We start from the raw sequence: 22606 nt of genomic DNA, 5'->3' as shown, positions 1-22606 counted from the left end.
CCAGAAGGCGATGGCTCATGGGCCAATCTGGTAGAATTATTAATCACTTAATTCTTCTGCTGGAGTATATCATCCGGGTATCCTTGGTGCTGCAAGCTGGAGGCCCGCTTGCTTCAGCATTGTCCTTGTGATACTCCGTGGTGGGTGGGGAGCTCGGATGATGAACCATTTACACTAACCATGGCTTATGAAAACCCAACAAAAAACCCCAAAACGTCCACTTGATATTGACCCTGTTGATAGTGACCACAGACCGTCTGCATCGATTGATTATTGGCCGCGTTTAATCGTGATTTACACTCCTGACAAGACACCGTTGAAGTTGAACCCCTTTGCTGTATCCAAGGGTATTCAGGGTATTGCAGGGGACGTGAAGAACATTAGACGCTTACGTTCAGGTGGCCTACTAGTAGAGTGCGGGAAAAAGCAACAATCAACTAATTTGCTGAACATCAAATCTTTCGTGGGCATTCCGGTCACGGTTTCTGCACACAAAACCTTGAACTCCAGCAAAGGTATCGTTAGAGATCGCGACCGATTGTTTGACGATATGTCGGAACTTGATATAGGTTCTGAAATGAAGGATCAAGGTGTCCTCTACGTCAAGCGCTTTTCAACTCGCAGAAACAACGAAACCATCAAAACGAACACGTATCTGTTTACTTTTTCATGTCCTAATGCTCCCAAATCAGTGAATGCAGGCTATTGTAACATTCCAGTTGACACCTACATCCCCAACCCGCTAAGATGTTTTAAATGTCAGAAATATGGACACGGTGTGAATACTTGCACATTGTCTGTTGTGTGTGCTCACTGTGGTGAGAAGACACACACAACAGAAGATTGTGACAGTGATTATAAAAAATGCACCAATTGCTCAGGCGACCATTCTTCATTTTCTAAACAGTGTCCAATTTGGAAAGAACAAATGGAGATCAATAAAATAAAATTCACACACAATATCTCTTTTTCTGAGGCCAAAAAACTAGTAAAGAGATCTGATCTTCCAGAAAGTTATGCTACAATAGCAAAAACATCATCGTGTTCTAGCTCTAAAACAACATCAACCACGGGCTGCCAAACTACCTTGACTTGGGTAAATTGTGATTCTCCACAGCCTTTGTACCCAGCTATATCATCACAGACTGAGGAATCACTTCCTAGTACCTCAAAGTCGTCTTCTGATCACAAATCATCATCATCTCAGTCACATTCAAGGTCTCAATCAACAGCTGATAATCAACAAACGGTGAAATGTAAACCGAAGCCAAAGCCTGATGCTTCAAAACAACAAAGTAAAGTTCAATTGTTTAATAAATATGGGTCTCTTGAAGACATGGACGTTTCTGAAAACGTCCATTCTAGGGCACATAGCTTGTCGCCCTCCAAAAGAGTGCGGGGTAGATCCCCAATAAATCCCCCCAAAAGATAGTTTATTCCAATAATATTGTACAGTGGAAATGCAGAGGATTGAGGACTAATTTACATGAATTACAGCTATTAGTCCAAGATTTCACACCTTCAGCGTTATGTCTCCAAGAGACATATTTAAAACAAACAGATACATTTAATTTTCGTCAGTTTAATACATATCATTGTTTTGCACCTCCGGGTGATCGAGCCACTGGCGGATCATCCATTGTAGTCAAACAAAACGTTATTCAAAGCCCTGTTTCACTTAATACTAATATGCAGGCTGTTGCAGTGAGAATTACGTTACATGTAGCGTTTACGCTATGCTCTCTTTATATTTCTCCGTCTTCGACGTTTGCTAAAACTGATCTTCAAGTTCTATATGATCAGCTCCCGAAGCCCTGTATTATAATGGGAGATTTAAATGGGCACAACCCACTCTGGGGTAGTGTAACTACAAACACTAAAGGGAAAATGTTGGAGGACTTTTGTTCTGACAATGATTTATGTATTTATAATGATTGTTCCAACACATATTTACACCCTGGTACAGGGACCTATTCTGCTCTTGATTTGTCATTGACAACTTCCGAACTATTAAATGAATTCGAATGGTCAGTCCACGATGACCTGTGGAAGTGACCATTTTCCTACTATGTTAAAAGCTGTAACTCCATCCGATATCCCTCCATCATCAAGACGAAATTTTAAAAAGGCTAACTGGGCTTTATATGAAACACTGTGTGCTGAAAAACTTAAACCTGAACGTTTTATTGACGTCCCCGATGCTATTAAATGCTTTTCGGATGAACTGAATTCCATAGCTGATGAGTGTATACCAAAGTCCTCTGTAGTTCCACACATAAGAAAACCATGGTTCAACGATGCGTGCAAACAAGCTAGGAAGGCAAGGAAAAAAGCAGAACATTATTTCCGTCGCCATCCTATGGTGCATAATTTCAATAAATTTAAGATTTTAAATGCTAAAGCACAGCGTACTTTTAAACAGAACAAACGCCAATCTTGGCAAAATTATGTATCTGAAATAAATTCTCAGACACCCATGTCCAAGGTGTGGAACATGGTCCAGAAAATCAAAGGTAAAGGTACTAAATCTGCTGTCCATCATCTTAAACAGGGAGATCAATTACTTACTGATAAATCAGATATCGCAAACAAACTGGGCGAAACCCTCGCTAAACACTCTTCCTCTTCTAATTATTTACCTAAATTCCAGCAGTATCAAAAACAACAAGAAAAGAAAACTATTAATTTCAATTCTGATAATGGGGAAGATTATAATGAAACGTTTTCTATTCATGAACTCCATACTGCTCTTGATCAGGCTCATGACACTGCTACAGGAGCTGATAACATACATTATCAACTCCTGAAGCACTTACCAGAATCCTGCATAGAAACTCTTCTCAATATTTTTGATGATATTTGGACATCGGGTAACTTTCCTCCCTCATGGCGTGACGCCATAGTAGTACCAATACCTAAACCTGGACGTGATCATACGGATCCGTCCAATTATCGACCTATTTCACTAACTAGTTGTGTTTGCAAGACCATGGAAGGCATGATAAATAATCGACTTGTTTGGTACTTGGAAACAAATAATCTTATCACAGATATACAATGTGGTTTCCGTAAAAACAGAAGTACTGTCGATCACTTAGTGCGTTTAGAATCATTTGTTAAAACCGCACTAATTAATAAACAACATGCTGTGTCTATCTTTTTTGATCTTGAAAAAGCATATGACACAACCTGGAAACATGATATTTTGAGGGATTTACATGACTTTGGTTTGCGAGGTCGTTTGCCTCAATTTATAGCCAACTTTTTAAATGACAGACAATTCCAGGTCCGTGTCGGTTCTACCCTGTCTGATCATTACAATCAGGATCAGGGTGTTCCACAAGGCAGTATTTTATCTGTCACTCTTTTTAGCATCAAGATCAACAGTTTATCAAAAGTTTTAAACGATTCAATTGATGGATCGCTTTTCGTGGATGATTTTAATATTTCTTGCCGAGGTAAAAATATGCATACTATTGAACGGCAACTGCAGTTGTGTTTAAACAAAATAAATAAATGGTGTCTTGAAAACGGCTTCAAATTTTCGAAGTCCAAAACTAATTGCATACATTTTTGCAGAAGATATAAGCCACATAAGGACCCAGAACTATCTCTAGATGGCACTCCCATCAAAGTTGTAAAGGAGGCCAAGTTCTTGGGATTAATTTTTGACTCACATTTAACGTTTCTACCACATATCAAATCCCTCAAAACTAAATGTCTGAAGGCACTTGACTTGTTGAAAGTCGTTTCAAATTCTAAATGGGGAGGGGACCAAGCTACCCTCCTGCAACTTTATCGATCACTGATCCGGTCAAAACTTGATTATGGCTCCATTGTATATGGTGGAGCCTGTAAAAGCAACCTGACACTTTTAGATTCAGTTCACCATCAAGGTCCAAGACTTTGTCTTGGCTCCTTTCGAACTTCACCTGTTGACAGCCTGTACGTTGAGGCCGATGAGCCATCTCTTGAGCAGCGACGTATAAAATTATCTTTACAGTATGTAACAAAATTATTTTCCAGTGCGTCAAACCCTGCATATAACTGTGTTTTCAGTCCTCTGTGTGAGGACTTATACAATATGAAATCTTCGCTTGTACCGCCTCTTGGTTTAAGAATTAAACCATTTCTTGCTGCTGCCGGCATTGAGCTGGAAAATATAGCTCCTTCCCGTCTTCTCTCTTCTCCTCCTTGGCAATTGGTTAGGCCACACGTGGACCTAACATTAACATCATTTAAAAAAATCAGAAACAAATGACTTACAATATAAACAAGAATATCATCAATTAAAACATCAATATAGCAATTACAAACCCTTATTTACAGATGGATCCAAGGACGGTGGCGCAGTGGCTTGTGCCACTGTCATTGGATCCAGAACAATATCTTCTAGATTACCAGATAATAGTTCTATTTTTACAGCTGAAGCTAACGCCATATTAACAGCTCTCAAATATATTCAAAGACACCCTAAACGTAAACAATATATAATCTATTCCGATTCTCTTTCTTGTCTTCAGGCTATCAAAAATATTTCTTGCAAACATCCACTTTTAATAGAAATTATTGAATTGTATAATGATCTTGCTACTGGCCAATACATCGTCTTCTGTTGGTTACCCAGCCATGTAGGCATTTCTGGTAACACATTGGCTGACCTTGCTGCTAAAGCAGCACTCAAAAAATCTGTGACACCACTTCTTGTTCCTTACAGTGATTACAAAGCCACCATTAGATCTTATATCCGTGATCTGATGCAAAAGACGTGGGACACCCAAGTGGGTATCAATAAATTACATGAGATAAAACCTTACATTGGTTATACCCACTTGGGTTGTCAGTCCAGATTTGAAGAGGTTATTTTAAGACGATGTCGTATTGGCCACACTAGATATACTCACGTTTACCTTTTGAAAGGGGAGGATCCTCCGTTTTGTATCCCTTGTGATGAGAGAGTCACGGTCAAGCATATTCTGCTTGACTGTGTTGAATTCTCCATCACAAGGGATAAATTTTTCAATGTCAAAACTATCAATTCAAGGACCTTTTTAACACTGTTAGTTGTCATTTAATCATTGGTTTTTTAAAGGAAATTGATTTTTTGGTGGAATTTTGAATATTATGTTGTGTAAATAGATGCATTTTAATGATTGGTAGTTTGAATTAGTAACTTGAATGGTTGGTGGCTGTACCCTCAAAGGGGGTTGAAGTATTGTAAAATTATTGTCCTCCTGAGAGGGTACGTAAGTCCACAAACATTCACAGTAAATTTAAGTCTACCAGGATTTTAATCGTAGTATTCATGTTCTTTTCATACAATCGCCAGCAGCTGAAGGGATGGTGTAAATCCAACTAGGGACCATGCTGGTAGCAAAGGTATTGTAAGTCCCTATGGTTCCTAGTGTGGTGATCTACCTTCTGTTGTTGGCGATCTATAGTCTGTTTTTATATTGTATTGTCTAAATAGTGTTATTAGTTTTAACTTTCCATGCTAGTTTTAATTGAATTTGTGATATTCTAGTTGTTTTACTGTCCATCGTTGACGGGTTTTTACAATGTTTATGTGCTCTTTTTCATTGCTGAATGTTCTCGTCACGATATGGCTGAGATATTGCCGATGTGACGTTAAACTTTAACTCACTCACTCACTCACTAACTTCGTCAAGCTCATGTCAGACTGACCTGACATGGGTAAATTCAGATATTCCTTAGTCTGTCTCTCCTGATCTTCCACAGTCTATCTCAGAACAGTCTACTTGGACAGATACAGTTCAGTCTACGCAAAAGACCGTATGTCCTTCGACTACAACTCCTTCACAGTCTGATAGAAACGATAAACAAACTGTAAAATTGAAATTCAAGACAATTGTTTAACAAGTTTGGATCACTTGAGGAAATGGATGTATCGGATCACATCCATCCCAGGGCACAACGTTTGTCGCCCTCAAACACTACAAAAATGACTTGGTTTCCAGAAACCTGGAAACCATCCGTAATGTGGGTAATTGCGGAATCCAGTTGGTTTCCATTCCCTGAAACTCACTAACTGAGTTTCCAACTAGATTCCATTTTGGAATCTGTGATTTGGGTATTTCTGTAAATGGAAACCAAAATGAAACTAAGTTTGGGGGTTTCTTGTTGGTTTCCATATCTGGAATTCTCAGATATTACTAAATGGAAACCAAAATAAAAGCAGAAAATGTAGTTTCTGTGTTGGTTTCCATTGCGCTGTTTTGAACTAAGTAACATAAAATGTGTAATTGTTTGCCATCCTGACATCCAGTTGGTATCCATTCAGTGAAACTGTGTGACCTAGTTTCCAAATAGAATCCGTAATGGATACTCTAAGCTCCGGTGATGGAAACTGACACAAAGCTATGGTCATGTGTTGGTTTCCAACTGGAAATGTTGGTTTCAATGACGTTTCTTCTCGGTTTCAGTGTTCCGGAAACCAGCTTATTTTTGCTGTGAAAGAAAGCGCGGGGCAGATCCCCAATCAACCCACCCAAACGATAATGTCTTCCAGAACTATAGTACAGTGGAACTGTAGAGGATTAAAGACAAATTGTAATGAGTTACATTTTTTAGTTCAAGACCTGGCACCATCAGTATTTTGTCTGCATTTGAAACAGACAGATACTTTTAATCTACGTCAGTTCGATGCATATCACTCTTTCTCACCTCAAGGTGACAAAGCCACTGGCGGATCTCCAATCCTCCCTAAGCAAAATATTATTCATAGCCCGCTAACAGTTAAAACTAATCTTCAAGCCGTTGCAGTGAGACTCACACTTCATATTGCATTTGCAATGTGTTCGCTGTATATTCCGCCTTCTCACCCTCTTAACCTGACTGATCTTCAAGCTGTCTAGGATCAACTTCCGAAACCCTACATTATAGTGGGTGATCTCAATGGCCGTAATCCACTCTGGGGTGGTACAAATACTAACACTAAGGGTAAAACACTGGAAGATTTTATTTCCAATAATGATTTGTGTATATACAATGATGGCTCGAGCACTTATCTGCATCTTGCAACCGGTACCAACTCTTCTCCGGATTTATCTCTTACAGACTCTGCTGCACTCGATGAGTTTGAATGGTCAGTCCACAATGACCTCTGTGAAAGTGATCACTTTCCAAGTGATTCGCCATCTTACACAAGATGAATTTTTTCCAAAGCAGATTGGTCCTTACTTGAAACTTTATGCACATCTAAACTACGATCCGAATGTTATTTTTGGATATAGCTTATCCTATTCACGTGTTTTCCGACGTTTCAACTGAAATTGCTGATGAGTGCATAACAAGGTCCTCTACAGCTCCATATGTACGGAAGCCATGGTTTAATGCAGACTGCAATAATGATAGAAAAGCGAGGAAAAGGGCAGAGAAATATTGCCGTCATCACCCAAATGTCCACAATTTAAATAAATTTAAAATATTAAATGCGAAGGCACGTCGTACCTTCAAGTAAAACAAACGACAACCTTGGAGAAACTATATTTCCAAAATACATTCACGCACGCCTATGTCTAAGGTGTGGAACATGATTCAGAGAATAAAAGGCAAAGGGTCAAAATCGGCCGTTCACCATCTTAAAGACGGTGATACTTTAATAACTGACACATCTAAAATTGCAAATAAAATTGGCGAAACTCTTGCCAAAAATTCATCATCAGCAAAATTAAGTTCCTGAGTTTCAGAGGTATCAGAAACGGCAGGAAAAAGCAAAACTTAATTTTGATTCCAATAACGGTGAAGATTATAATGAAGTGTTTTCACTACATGAGTTATATACAGCTCTTGAGCAAGCTCAAGACACTGCAGCAGGTGATGACAACATACATTATCAGCTATTGAAACACTTGCCTGAACCATGTCTTATGACACTTTTAGATATATTTGACCAAATATGGACGTCTGGGGAATTTCCTCCTTCTCGGCGTAATGCCATTGTAGTCCCAATACCAAAGTCTGGCAGGGATCATACAGATCATAGCTGTGTCTGTAAAACCATGGAACATATGGTGAACAACAGATTAACTTGGTATCTTGAAACCAATAACCTGATCACTAATATTCAGTGTGGTTTCAGGAAAAATCGTAGTACCATTGATCATTTGGTACGTTTAGAATCCTTCGGTAAAAATGCTATAGTAAATAAAGAGCATGCTGTATTGATTTTCTTTGATCTTGAGAAAGCTTATGAAACGAACTGGAAGCATGGTATTTTGAAAGGTTTACATGATTTTGGGTTGAGAGGACGTTTGCCTCTTTTCAAATCCGAGTGGGTTCTACCCTGTCTGATCATTACAATCAGGGTCAGGGTGTCCCTCAAGGCAGTATTTTATCAGTCACTTTGTTTAGTATTAAAATCAATAGTTTATCCAAAGTTTCAAATGATTCAATTGATGGATCACTTTTTATGGATGATTTTAATATCTCCTGTCGTGGTAAAAATATGCATACTATTGAACGACAATTGCAAACAAAATAAATAAATGGTGTCTTGAAAACGGTTTTAAATTTTATAAGTCCAAAACTAATTGTATACACTTTTGTAGAAAATATAAGCCGCATAAGAACCCTGAACTATCTTGGCACTCCCATCAAAGTTGTAAAGGAGGCCAAGTTCTTGGGTTTAATTTTCGATTCTCATTTAACCTTCTTACCGCACATTAAATACCTTAAAGCAAAATGCCTGAAGGCATTAGATCTGTTGAAAGTTGTTTCCAGCTCAAAGTGGGGAGGGGACCAAACTACCCTCTTACATCTATGTCGATCACTCGTCCGTTCAAAACTCGATTATGGGTCCATTGTATATGGTGGAGCCTGCAAAAGCAACCCTAAACTTCTTGTTCCACCTCTAGGGCACAGAATTAAACCCTTTCTTTTTCTTCCTGCGGCATTGAGCTGGAAAATATAGCTCCCTCCCGTCTTCTTTCTTCTCCTCCTTGGCAGTTGGTTAGGCTACAATTTGACCTAACATGAACTACATTTAAAAAATCAGAAACGAAGGAATTACAGTATAAAGAAGAATATCATCAATTGAAACATAAATGTAGCAATTATAAATCCTTATTTACAGATGGGTCCAAGGACGGTGGCGCAGTGACTTGTGCCACTGTCATTGGATCCAGAACAATATCTCCTAGGTTACCAGATAATAGTTCTATTTTCACAGCAGAAGCTAACGCCATATTAACAGCTCTTAAAATGTATTCAAAGACACCCTAAACGTAAACAATATATAATCTATTCCGACTCTCTGTCTTGCCTTCAGTCATTTAAAAATATCTCTTGTAAACATCCACTTTTAATTGAAATTTATCAATTGCATAATAATCTTGCCACAGGCCAATACGACATCGTCTTTTGTTGGTTACCCAGCCATGTAGGCATTTCCGGTAACGCAATGGCCGATCTTGCTGCCAAGGCAGCACTCAACAAATCTGTGACATCACTTCTTATTCCATACTCTGATTATAAAGTTAGCATTAGAACTTACATCCGTGATCTGATGCAGAAGAAGTGGGACACCCAAGTAGGTATAAATAAATTACATGAAATGAAACCGTATATTGGCTACACCTACTTGGGCTGTCAGTCCAGATTTGAAGAGGCTGTTTTACGACGATGTCGTATTGGCCATACTAGATATGCTCATGTGCACCTGTTAAAAGGTGAGGATCCTCCGTTTTGTATCCCTTGTGATGAGAGATTCACGGTCAGGCATATTCTGCTTGACTGTGTTGAATTCTCCATCACAGGGATAAGTATTTTACAGTTAAATCAATTAAGGATCTTTCTTTTAATTCTGAAGGGATGATGTAAATCCAACTAGGGTCCATGTAGGTAGCAAAGGTACTGTAATCATAAGGTGATCCGTCTGTTGTTGGCGATTTATAGTTTGTTTTTATATTGTATTGTCTAAATAGTGCTATTAATTTTAACTTTCCGTGCTAGTTTTAATTGAAATTGTGGCATTCTAGTTGTTTTACTGTCCTTCGCTGACAGGTTTTTATAATGTACATATGATCATTTTCATTGTTGAATGTTCTCGTCACGATATGGCTGAGATATAGCCAATGTGACGTTACTCACTCACTCACTCACTCACTCACTCACTCACTCACTCACTCACTCACTCACTCACTCACTCACTCACTCACTCACTCACTCACTCACTCACTCACTCACTCACTCACTCACTCACTCACTCGATGTAGCAAGGGGCTTGGTGTGACCAGCCGATTGGGCTATGTGAAGTTAGGACCGAAGTCGTGTGTTGGGCACTAAGGACACTGGTCCTGGCTCCTACGCCCTCAACCACCAGAATCCCTTCATCCACCAATACGGGAGCGGAACCCACGACAAAGAGGTTGGTGGACCAACTATCCCTCGGGTCTTCTACGGGGATTTAAACAGCTCTTAGCGTTACCCAGCATCCACCACGAGGAAGTGGCTGTTCACGGGCGCCACGTCTAGGTGAAGTGTAACGGTTTACTGGGGTAAAATGAGAAAGTTATTCTTCAGTTAAGTTCTAGTTTATGTAGCCTGCTGGTTCTGTGGATCACTCTCACTTTACCCTGTTAATTACAGTTTTTACTGATTAATAAATAACTTGATGACAAATGGTTGAAACAATGAACAAGAATTTATATAAATTTATCTGAATTAATAATGACATACATTAAAGATGACGGTTTCCCCAAAAACGAAACACGAAAAGCAGTTTTCAATTTCTACAGTCAGTCATATAAGATTTACGGGACGCTTCGTTAAATTAATATCGACGAGGGTAATCGTCTATGAATAAAAGTCTCAAGCAAAGCTAGGGCAGTAAATCACTTACATTTGTAGTGTTACACACGGTAGATACCGACAAAAATATCTTCTCAACGGAGAAACCTCTACTTTTGCATGGGCCGTTGTATTATGTATTTTCGTTTAAAAAAATGGAGATTAGCAAAATTATGCATATTCATAAACCACTCACTACAATTAATGTAAAAATCAATGTTTCCAAATTTTCCCATCATCCCACTGGATTTCAAAATGGCTGCCAAATTCAGTAATGTGCCACCTTTTTTTCACTTTTAACTGCTATTGTGCATCTATTTTCACTATATATTTGAAATTTTTATGCTGTTAATGGTTACTTGTATACAACCAAGTATCAAGGCTACTATTACTGTGTATACATGAAGTGGAAATGTGTTATTATATACAGCATTTGAACATTATATATTTCATATTTATGATATATATCTATGCACTGAACTCACAGATACTTGTATGTACTTGTCTATTGTAATACTTATTTATCTCTGTATTAAACAAGAATATTATGAATGTTATGATAACCAATTAAATTACTAAGTGGTGCAATCGTCGCAACGGGTTGAAGATCAGAACATGAATGTCCACAGTGTCACAGTATTGACACTGTACGTTAATGTCTATCCTCAGATGTTGCAATCTTCAGACAGTGTCAGCACCAAATACACAACACTGTTTACAGCAAGTCATCAATATCATCGTGATTTCCATTTCAGACATGTCATCATATCTCCATTCGAAAAGTCATTAATCATGTAATTATATATCCACAATGTCCCCAGATGAGAGATCATTCAGAAACACTCATCATAATACATATTTACAGCAGTTCATCAAAGTTATCATCAGGAATTGTTTCCTCAACTTGAGACTCTTCATTCTCACACTGATTACTGCACTGACAAAGTTCAGTACATAGTAAGTCCTTTGATTTGTATGAGATAAGAATCGTTTGAATGTGATGTGCTTGATTCTTGTTCCATCAGTTATTTGGTACTGGACTGGATCCTTGCCATGACGTCTCCTTTCTCTTGTTGCCCATTTAAGTGAATCAGGTCTATAGGTATCAAACACAAGAATAACTTCGTCAAATTTTCTTGTAAGGCTCATCAGTCGGTTATTGAAGCACCAGCTTAAATCCCATACCGTCTCCACTGCTGAAGGTAACTGTGTCATCTTCTGAAGAAGAACCATACCATCAACTACAGCAATCCTAAGCACTGTGGAGTCAATTTGGGTAAGTTGAGGGGCTGTTTCTGGATCACTGGTCGTATGGCTTTTTCCCATTTTCTCAAGGCAACTGATGAGTTTTGACTTGTCTGTACATTGCAACAACATGCCATCCGGAGAAAAGAATGCTCTTGGTGTCAGCGTGAATTCATAGCTTCCTATAGCATGTGTCAGGTCAATATCGCGAGTTGATCTGGCTAAAATCATTAGTCGTCCATACAAGTCCTTTGTTTCTTTCAGGTCCACAACCCTGTCTCGAAGTTTCACTGTTTGCTTCTTACTGTCAGGCATGTAAAGATTGTTGTTTTCCTTCTTCACTGGGGCCCATAGGCTGACTGTTCCATTGATACTTTCTGCGACATATTCTTCATACAACTTTTGCCCGGTCTCATCTATGTTCAGTATCTGATAGACATACTGATCTTGAACGTATGCATGTGTTATCAGATTGTGCAGCTTGTCCCCTTCAACAGTAAAAGGATTCCCGTGACTCAGGATAGCATTCTTGATTTTGTCAACTGCAATGTGGTCCCGCTGGATAACACCTGGTGCAAGGTCATGATGCTCATTGACTTTAGCTGCTTCAAGACCAAACTGACTGATGAACTCATTGGCTAATCATTGGCTAACTCAGGTGCTGCCAGAAAAAAACGCTGTCTTGCATTTGCATTCCGTGTTATGCCAAGAAGACCAGAGTGTACCTTCATTTGTCTGTTAAATTGTTCACATGCATGATCAGCTCCAATGGACGCAAAGGGGATGTTTCTTGGAAACAGATATATTTCCATTAGTCAGCTCATTCCATGTGTATGGTTCCTTTGATCTCACTGCATACATATCTGCTAAGTATCTGGGCCACAGTCTTTTGTATTTGATCCGATCCATTGCAAAAAATAGTTTGCCCAGTTCTTCACCAGCCTCTAGATGCAAATTAAAGTCTGCATTCCTTGATGCAGCAATGAAAAAAAGAATGTCCTCAACTCGGTGCAAGTAGTTCATCATTGACTTGAACATGGCATGTTTGGACATCTCTTGCTCCCAGGACTGAAATTTGGTCATTAGGTCATCCATGGCAATTCGTGTAAGCAGCTTGGAATTTGCATTCTTCACGGATTCAGACTTTTCACTTTTGTCATCTACATTACAGGCTCTGACAATTTCCTTGGTGAAATCAGAGTAGACTACTTGCAGCTCGGGTTTATTCCTGAAAAACTCCTCAAGTGCTAACTCATACAACGCAGTGTAAGAGTACAGATGAGCTCGGAGGCAGCGTTTGTAGTGGATACATTTTAGTATCTGTCTAGTTGTTGTTGGACCAAAAACATCAGCTTCCATCCAGGCATCATCAATTCCAGAATTTTCAATAGACGTACCAAGAGCTCTCAGAGCAGCTATAACAACATGCAACTCACCAAGCCGGGACACAAACTGTCTTTTCAAGTCAGGACTGGAATCTAAAAGTTTAACAACTTTCTCGTACAGCTCCATGTCGAATGAAATAACAGTTGGGTGATCTTTTCCAATTGCCAGTTCTTTCAGATTCTGAGCCTGTATCATTACCGTCAGTAGTGTTGACCATTCGTATGTGACTTCAGGGAGTAATGGCAAAGCACCCACACGAGTCATTGTTTTGCAATCAGACAATAAAGAGTTGTATGCAGCCCAGCCTGGAATCATGTTAGCTTCTCTTTCTTCCCCCATTCTGGACATCACTGATGCTATTAACCATCCAAAGTGTGTCAAGTAATAGTCTTTTGAAATACCATCTCTTTTGAAGTCCAGTTTTGTCTCATTTGTTGATAACTGAGGTGTGGCTTTCAAGTCTGGTTTTCTGCAGGGGATCAGCTTTGTATGATAGGGAACAACTGTAAGGTTTTGGCTCTCCTGTACGTTAAGCGGTTGTGATATCAGTTCTCCTGAGGCATCAGCCTTCTGGTAGACAGCAGTCATGGTTCCATGTGTCGTTCCCTTCCCGTCAGGTGTGTCTTCTGCAAAGTCTATGTTGTCAACAGCAAAGAAGACAAATGAACCTTTCCGAAGAAATGGTGGAACATATAAACCTTGGAAGTGTCTTGTATTGTTAACTACGGAATTTGCAAGTGAAGTTTCTAGAAGGAGAGCACGCCTGTAAGGGATGCAGTAGTTGTGGGCACTGAGGAGATCCATTACCATCTTGTTTCTTGTGTTGTAGTGAACTGCAAGAGCTAATCCAAGCACCTGAGGATTTTCCTTTCCACGTAATCTAAATACTCCAGAATTTCTTTGGTGTTGATATTTTACCTGTCTCCTGGATTTGACACCATACATTATATTTTGGCAGATTGTAAGTAGAGTTCTGTCAACAGTACTTTTCTTCACTGCAGAATTCAAGTTTTGTTCCTGCCATTATCCAACGAATGAGAGAGTATAGTTCAGAAGGAACATCATCCACAGTACTTGTAACTTGCATAGAAAAGTTGCTGTTATCTTCTTTCTGAAAGGTCTCAATGTTCTTGCGTACCAGCTTGGCAGATTGGTATATGTGTTTCATATTTTCCATGCTGTGGTCTCTCTCAATAGCACTATGGACCATTTCTTCCTCACAAGCGTTTGGGGAATACAGTACAGCAGGTTTCCGTCTGTCTTGTTGAAGGACAGATTTCACACCGGGAAGCTCAAAAAGAATCTTTTCCTTCAGCCACTGCCTTGTGTAGGTAGGCACATGCTTGTCCAACATTTCAACACCTCCAAGCATAGAGATATATGTCTTCTCAATTTCCTCTATTGATAAGAAAGCTTTGTTTGCTGTTTGCAGATCCACCAAATCAATCAATGCAGTTTGAACTGGGTGCTCACTTTGCTTGTTTTCCTTGCTGGTTTCCTGGCGTAGGACATGGAAAACATGACTGGTCCAACAAGTCTTGTGATATCGGACATCAATCGCATGTGCGTCAGTTGGAGAAATGGCAGAGTTTAATCTTGTTTTCAGGACAGGATTTTTTGAAACCTCAACTGCATCTCTGAGGTTTTAGCCAGCTTTTTCTGTCCTGACTTTGAAAAGCTGCTGTTGATCATCCTGCTGACAGAAGAAACAAAGATTGTTGTCAAATGGAGCTGTTGATGATCTTGTGAAAGGCATTGCTGAACACTCTGACTGACTTTCATTATGAGAAACCTTTCTTTTCCTTCCCCTCTTGCTGCATGCAATTTGGTCAAAATCTGCAGTTTCATTTTTAGATTCCTGGCACGTTGTATTTGGTCTTTATTAGTTGCATTGGAATAGCAGCTTCTGTGCCAAACAGCCTTATGTAATAAGAGTGTTTCCTTTGTGCAACCTTCAAGTCTCTGGCAGATATCAACATACAGTCCATCTTTTATAGTAGCACGTTCATGTATAATTTCCAACAGGTTTTCATAAGATTCTAATCTTGGTTGGAATACTAGAGGGAATTTGATTTTGTCACTGGTAGCATTTAAAATGCACAAACTCCAGTTAAGGACTTCTCAATTGTTGTTTCACAACAATGACTTAGCTGTGGTATTGTTGTCATTGTGATCTGAAAATATAAAAATAATTCATCTATTTTTGTCATATGAACCCAAATGTTTTAATTATTCTAAATTAATCATCTTGCAAACATCTTTACAAAAAACTCATAATTCACGACCAGATATGAGGCAATTATAGTCAAATCATTACATTATGATCAGTTGCAAGTCAAAATCTTACAGGGAAACAGTAGAAATCTTTAACGAAAAATCACATTAATAACAAAAATAAAAACTTTACATACTGTAATCACTAAAGGATACAAATACAACACCTAAGTGTATAAACTACCATGCAAAATTTAGATATTTTATAATTTGTTCACCACAGGACCCGATATTAAACACTGTTCTTGTTTGTTGTAATGAAATTATCATCTGGTGACTGCATCATAACATATTAGGGGCCCTTTTAGGGAGGATGTCTTAAAGGCAATGTTGTGGTGATGAAACCATTTTTACTTATTTAAATAAACATATTCTGTATTGTCAGAAATGTGGACTTAGTAATATACTTGATATATAACACCAAAAGAATAGCTTTAAGAACATATACCGTACAAAACAAGTATAGATTACACCCCCCCCCCCAAAGGGCCCCCTATGTTGCATACCAGCACAAAGACCAAAGACTTGCTTTTCACTTATTTAAGCAAATATGTAACACTTTATCTGTATGATAGCATGCCAGATACTATGAACATGTCAATCAATGAATACCTAAATGGCTCAGAACATATTAAATACATCTAAGAAGTCAAACAATGATAAGGAGGCAAGTGGTATCATGTGATAGATTTAAATGATGTCACATTTTGTTAAGTATTTTCAATCAAAATATATAGACAGATATTTTACCACTTGAAATGATATTTATACTCACCTTGAAGTCATGCTTGATATCCACTGGGTACCATCCTTAAGACACAAAATTGCCTACAAATTCGTCATGTTTTGCAAGTCATCTCTGCCATTTTTACTTTATAGGACAGGGTCACAAAGGGAGACAACTCATATGGCAGTAATCACCTACAACTAATTATGCTTCGACTACTGGGAAGGGACTTTGTGGTGCCAATTATAAAGAAGTTTTATTCACTTTAAGAGAAAGTGAAAAATAGGAAACATTGGGGTTTTTTTATAATGTAAACCCTAAACCCTAAATCTCCAATTTTTTTGAACGAAAAATTAAAAGTGAACATAATGCAATGGACTAGTTAGTCAACAACTCTCAACTGTCAAGAACTGCTAACTGACGAGAATTACGTCACAGTCCTCTTGACGTAATTTGTTTACATAAACAAGCAAAATATTTTCATTTCCTATTGGTGCAGTAGGGGTGCAGTACTATTACATGTAGAGCGTTATGAGTCTCAATATAAATACGGAAATTCCTTTTGATGCTCAAAATATAGAATTTGCAAAAGTAATTTGTGTGATAGGGACCAATTTGACCATGGGTCCACACGGCTCGAAGAGGTATCAGCGTTGACCAGCACCCACCATGTCTCCTCAAGTTTGCCTGTTCATTTAAATATTATCATCTAGTTTTAACTTACACCTTTGATACTCTAGTAATTCTACTATGAGTCAATGACAGCTTTCTTAATCCTAACATATAAAATAATTGTATTCAAATCCTTGTCACGATATGGTTGAAAAAGTTCCGATGTGACGTTAAATTTTACTCACTCACTAACACTGCATAGAAATATACAATTTTGAACTGCAAACACAGAATTGAAGATGTTTCGCCATTTACAGATGAACAACCCTTGTTTTCATGGTGGACACTTTCACGTTCATAAAAAGGCCTGCATCTGTTACGGTGGCTACGTTGGTGATTATTGCGAGAGACTCATGCAAGGTGTGTCTAGGTTCAAGTCAATTTCAATATCCATATAGGGTGAATCACAATATTCGGACAGAATCCACCAGATTAAATTCCATCAGTGTTAGTTCTACCTTGACAAGTGCATCACACCAGTAATACCAGTAGCACTGTCTGTGCAAAAGAGAAGGTATTCTACTGTATTGTTTTCTTTTCATGTGATAAGCCCTGTGTAAAACTGAAAACTATGTTTCACTGCCTTCTGTGATGTCTAATCTTTATGGATACTAATACTATTTCCTTTGTACTTTACAGACTGCAGTGAGGGGTTTCTCAACCGTTATTATTTCAATCATCACGGTACCTACATCTGCCGCCCGAAGGGCGCCCCTAAGCCGATCATGGTCCACTGTAGCATGGAATATGGGGGAAGGACGCTACTCCTGAACCAGACTTTAGGAACGGAGAACTTTACCAGAACGTGGAAGGAATACAAAACAGGTTTCGGCAGTTTCTCGGGTGACCACTGGCTTGGTAATGACAATATACATTATATAACTAACGGTAGACGACACCACCTTGTTGCAGAAGTGTGGACACCCGGTTATACCTACTATACTATACTCGGGCAGCGGTTCTACAATGACTTCCTTGTTGGGCCGGAAGTAGACGACTACAAGATGACCTTTTCCTCCACTACCTACAGCAACAAATGGGCAATAGCGCCTGCAAAATGTCTTGTGAATGCCACGCCCTTCAGTACCCTAGATGTGGACCACTCATCCGGAGCAGTTGGGTTGACAAAATCTGGTTTCTGGCATGCCAACCCCCCAAAGTGCAATCCAACAGGACACCTCAAGCCAGCTGACACATTATGGGGAGGGGACAAAACTGATGTGTTCTGGGAGGATGGGATTGATGGAGAGGCTGTCAACAGGATCCAGCTCTTCCTCAGCAGTGGTTTTCATCGTTGAGGGTTTCTATCCAACTGTCCGTTTGATTTCATTTGAGACAGACTCTAAATCTAATGATTCGAACAATTTTTTTTTTGTATAGTCACACGAAATCAACAGACCAACTCTGATGATTTGTCTCATAATTTTGGACACCGGATTAAAGAGTTCAACAACTGTGTGTTGTGAAATATCAGTTTTACACTTGTAATCGAACGAACCATACCTGTAGTGATGTTTGCATTCTAGTCTTCGTGAATTTATGTTTACACTTTAGCACGTACATTTATATTTAAAGTCGATGTGAAACAGATTCTATATTGATACCTCAATATTTCGAAATTGATTTCATAATTCAGTTTATGAACATATATGTCTATCTAAAAAGATCTGGGTTAGAACTGGTCTTCAGCAACCCATGCTTGTTGTAAGAGACGACTAACGGGAGCGGGTGGTCAGGCTCGCTGACGTGGTTGACACACTCCATCGTATCCCAAATGCGTAACTCGAGGCTCATGCTGTTGCTCACAGGACTGTCTGATCCAGATTCGATTATTTACGTACCGCCGCCTTATGGCTTGGGCAGTGTTGAGTGCAGAATAACACAACAAACGACCATCTAACCAACATATATGTCTGTTCATAAACAGTGTGTATAATACCAACGGGTGTCCGCAAGTATGGATACTTGCAAAAAGCGTCTAGAGTTTGGCGTGAAATGCATGTGGACCCGGGGTTCTTTTGTAATTAACTCTTCGTCCAATGATCCAATCAATCTAAAACTTTGCAAGTGGATGTTTTGTCAGACAACCTAATCACATTGTAAAATACCGATTTTATGCATGAAAGAATCTGTCAACAAAATATATTTATACAGCAAAACGCACACTGCTTGCAGAGGGAGGGAGCCAGTGATCTGTAACAGCGGCGGTGTTGGGTCAGAAAGGTCAACGTTTGTCAATGTAGGTCAGCTCTGCACGTGACAGATATGCAGAGGTGTCACAGGTGGTGAACAGGGTAAAGTAGGCGCCAACTGTTAACCATCATACGGAGTTTGTTTCCCTGAGTTGTTTAACATGAACCACAAAACCTATTAGTGAGAATTATCCTTTAGGTTAAAATCTTTCAATTTGTAATGTTAATGTCATATTTTGTTTATGCAGTACCTTAATGGAAATGCATTTAAAGAACACATAAAGAATATTTACACTAAATCATTAATCGGACCACCAATGGTTAGAACTCAACAACGTTTAAAGCCCTGTTCCCTCGGTCACAATCACACACAATCAGGCACACTTATTGAAGAAAAGATATAATGAAGACTAAAGTGTTATGTTTTGATGCCGGTCACGATCCAAATCAAGCAATTCATTTCTAATAGCTTTAGAATTATTGATATTTTAATATTTATATTTTCATCAAACATTTATGTGAAATGAGTTTTTCATGTTACACTATTAGTCGTTGGAATTAGTCAGTGCTGTCACTGTTAAACGAATTTACATTGTTTTAGTATATCTGATTGGACAGTATTATTATATGTAAACATACTGACGTAATTAAACTTTATCAAGTTCACTCCATTCTTCCACAGAGGAGTCATCCGTGTCCAGACGAATGACGACTGGATCAATTGTTTGCTCCTTCAAGCCATCTTTGAGCCAGTACTCTTTCTCCACCTTCTTGACATGTTCAACACATGCATGTCAGCGTGCAATGTTAATATCAAATATAGTAGTGTTGACAACGTGCTTGACATCATTCAACTTGAACGAATGATTTTTCCGGGCCACTGTAATTTTAAGGTCTCCCCAGTGAGTGAGTTTAGTTTTACGCCACACACAGCAATATTCCAGCTATCTGACGGCGGTCTCTAAATAATCGAGTCTGGAACAGACAATCCCGTGATCAACAACATTAGCATCAATCTGCGCAATTGGGAACCGATGACGTGTCAACCAAGACGGCGAGCCTGACCATCCGATCCCGTTAGTCACCTCTTACAACAAGCACAGTCGCCGTTTATGGCAAGCATGGTTTGCTGAAGGCCTGTTGCACCCCGGGACCTTCACGGGTCACAGATCATCTTGAACCGAAACCAACATAGCCATAGCATCAGTTACATGAGTTATAAGCATGTCTATGTCCATCCGCGTCAGCCGGAGGTTTCAAATGAAATATTCCCGTGCTTCAAATACTCAATAACACCCGGAAATTGGCCAACACATTATGTTTATCTCCTAAATATTATTGCCCGGTCATTTCCTGACCTCTTTGGAAAGCATTGTTTCAAGGACGATTATATTTCATTACTTGAGAATTACGTCTGTATGAATTCAAACTTCCTACTTTTAGCTGAGACTTTGAGATGTAGGTGTTGGGGGGACTAAAGACAGCAAGCAGTTAACATCTCAGTGTAGATAGTAGGAAAATAAGTAAATCACGAAGATAAAAGAACAACCTAAGAAAATTATTTTTTCCTACAACCAACACCAGCATGTAAGGAAGGTGTGACGTATTGTTTTATGTTTACATTATGTTTACATATATGGAAATTTTTTTTTTCTTCTAAATATTCACTGGCTTGCATAAGTATAGGATTGCAGTCTCAACCCTAACAGATGTGAGCCTATATTGGTTGTGATTGTGATTGTATAGGTTATTTTATATAATCAGAGTCTCGGAGATTCTACCAGTAGAGACTCCGATCGCAATCATTACTGGTAGAATTTCCGATTCTACCATATCGGAATCTCTACCCTGACATATACATATTACTGCATCAATTACAACTATCACATACGTAAACATAAAAAGAGAGTTACGGTTTGTTGTGTCTGACGAGCTCTTTGTAGAAGCACAGAACAATTGTGAGAAGATTATTGATAACGTAATTAGTTTTCTGTAAAAAAAACAAGCTTTGTGTCTTGATGATAAAATCATGGACGGATTCAACTATTTCCTGGTTTTCACAGTGAATACGTTTTTTGTTTCCGTTCACCGAAGTCATCACAGACCACAATGAGAAAAGGTCTATCTTCAATCAGTCACATTGACTTGTATCGCTTAGAAACAGCGCTCGAAAGACATATATGTGTATAGACCCTACCCTAGTACTATATAAAAGGAAAGGGATGTAACGAAGAGACCACCCCCTGTACGATCAAAGTTACATGTCACCGGGTAAAATATTTTTAAAGGCAACGTCGAGGCCAACGGATCGAACGCCAGATTTCCCTGCAAAACGAGCCATAAATAGTCACAATCGGATCATTATTTCAAAAGTTATACGCCACGAATCATCGAAAACAGCTACCTGCGCAATTTCACGCCCAAATCATGGATCACCAAATACGGCGAAAACTCACCTTTTAAATTAGGGTATTAATTCCAGACATGTTGACAGCACCAGCGCTGGGCTGGATTCGATCGGCTGCGGCATTCCGTGGGTCGGAAAACTTATTGCAACATCTACATGTCATTTTCTCGACAGTAAGCAAGCATTTTCACCAAAATCGCTGGCAAACCTACTTACTTGTCGGCCGTAAGTGACCTTGACATTCAATGAACAGAGCAGATCCGCGCAGACAGACTCGGGCCATCCGATTGGCCACTGCCACTGTATATTTTATTTTCCACCAATCAGATGGCCCGAGTAAACTAATTTAAAAGGTGAGTTTTCGTATTTGGTGATCCATGATTTTGGCGTGAAATTGCGCAGGTAGCTGTTTTCGATGATTCGTGGCGTATAACTTTTGAAATAATGATCCGATTGTGACCATTTATGGCTCGTTTTGTAGGGAAATCATCTGGCGTTCGATCCGTTGGCCTCGACGTTGCCTTAAAAATATTTTACCCGGTGACATGTAACTTTGATCGAACAGGGGGTGGTCTCTTCGATACATCCCTTTCCTTTTATATAGTACTAGGGTAGGGTCTATACACATATATGTCTTTCGAGCGCTGTTACTAAGCGATACAAGTCCCTGTGCAATCAGTAAGGAACCGTGATAGAGTATGGAGTATGCGTATCTTTCTTGGGTTGGTCTTCTCCTCCGTTACCCCCTCACCCCAGTCCACCACCACCAGTACGTGTGGGATTGTGGGGCCGTGTCAGCGACAACTGGCTCCGTGGATAAAACCAGGGATAATCTACAACAAGAATGCATTCCGCACGCTATCTAGCGCCTCCTCACAACTAACAACTAAATAT

The 22606-nt window shown here is 39.2% G+C and overlaps 1 protein-coding gene across 1 annotated transcript in view; it reads left to right on the top strand.

Moving 5' to 3' along the window:
- Positions 1 to 18411, top strand: part of LOC137271628 (uncharacterized) — a 55095-nt gene extending 36684 nt beyond the window's left edge. Inside the window, exons 3-4 of the mRNA XM_067804066.1 lie at positions 17371 to 17473; positions 17753 to 18411. Coding sequence (XP_067660167.1) covers positions 17371 to 17473; positions 17753 to 18411 — 762 coding nt within the window. The remainder of the gene's footprint in view (positions 1 to 17370; positions 17474 to 17752) is intronic.
- The last annotated feature ends 4195 nt before the right edge of the window (positions 18412 to 22606 follow it).

Source organism: Haliotis asinina, chromosome 2, assembly GCF_037392515.1.
Source record: "Haliotis asinina isolate JCU_RB_2024 chromosome 2, JCU_Hal_asi_v2, whole genome shotgun sequence".
NCBI lineage: Eukaryota > Metazoa > Mollusca > Gastropoda > Lepetellida > Haliotidae > Haliotis > Haliotis asinina.
This window is presented reverse-complemented; position numbering and strand designations above follow the sequence as displayed.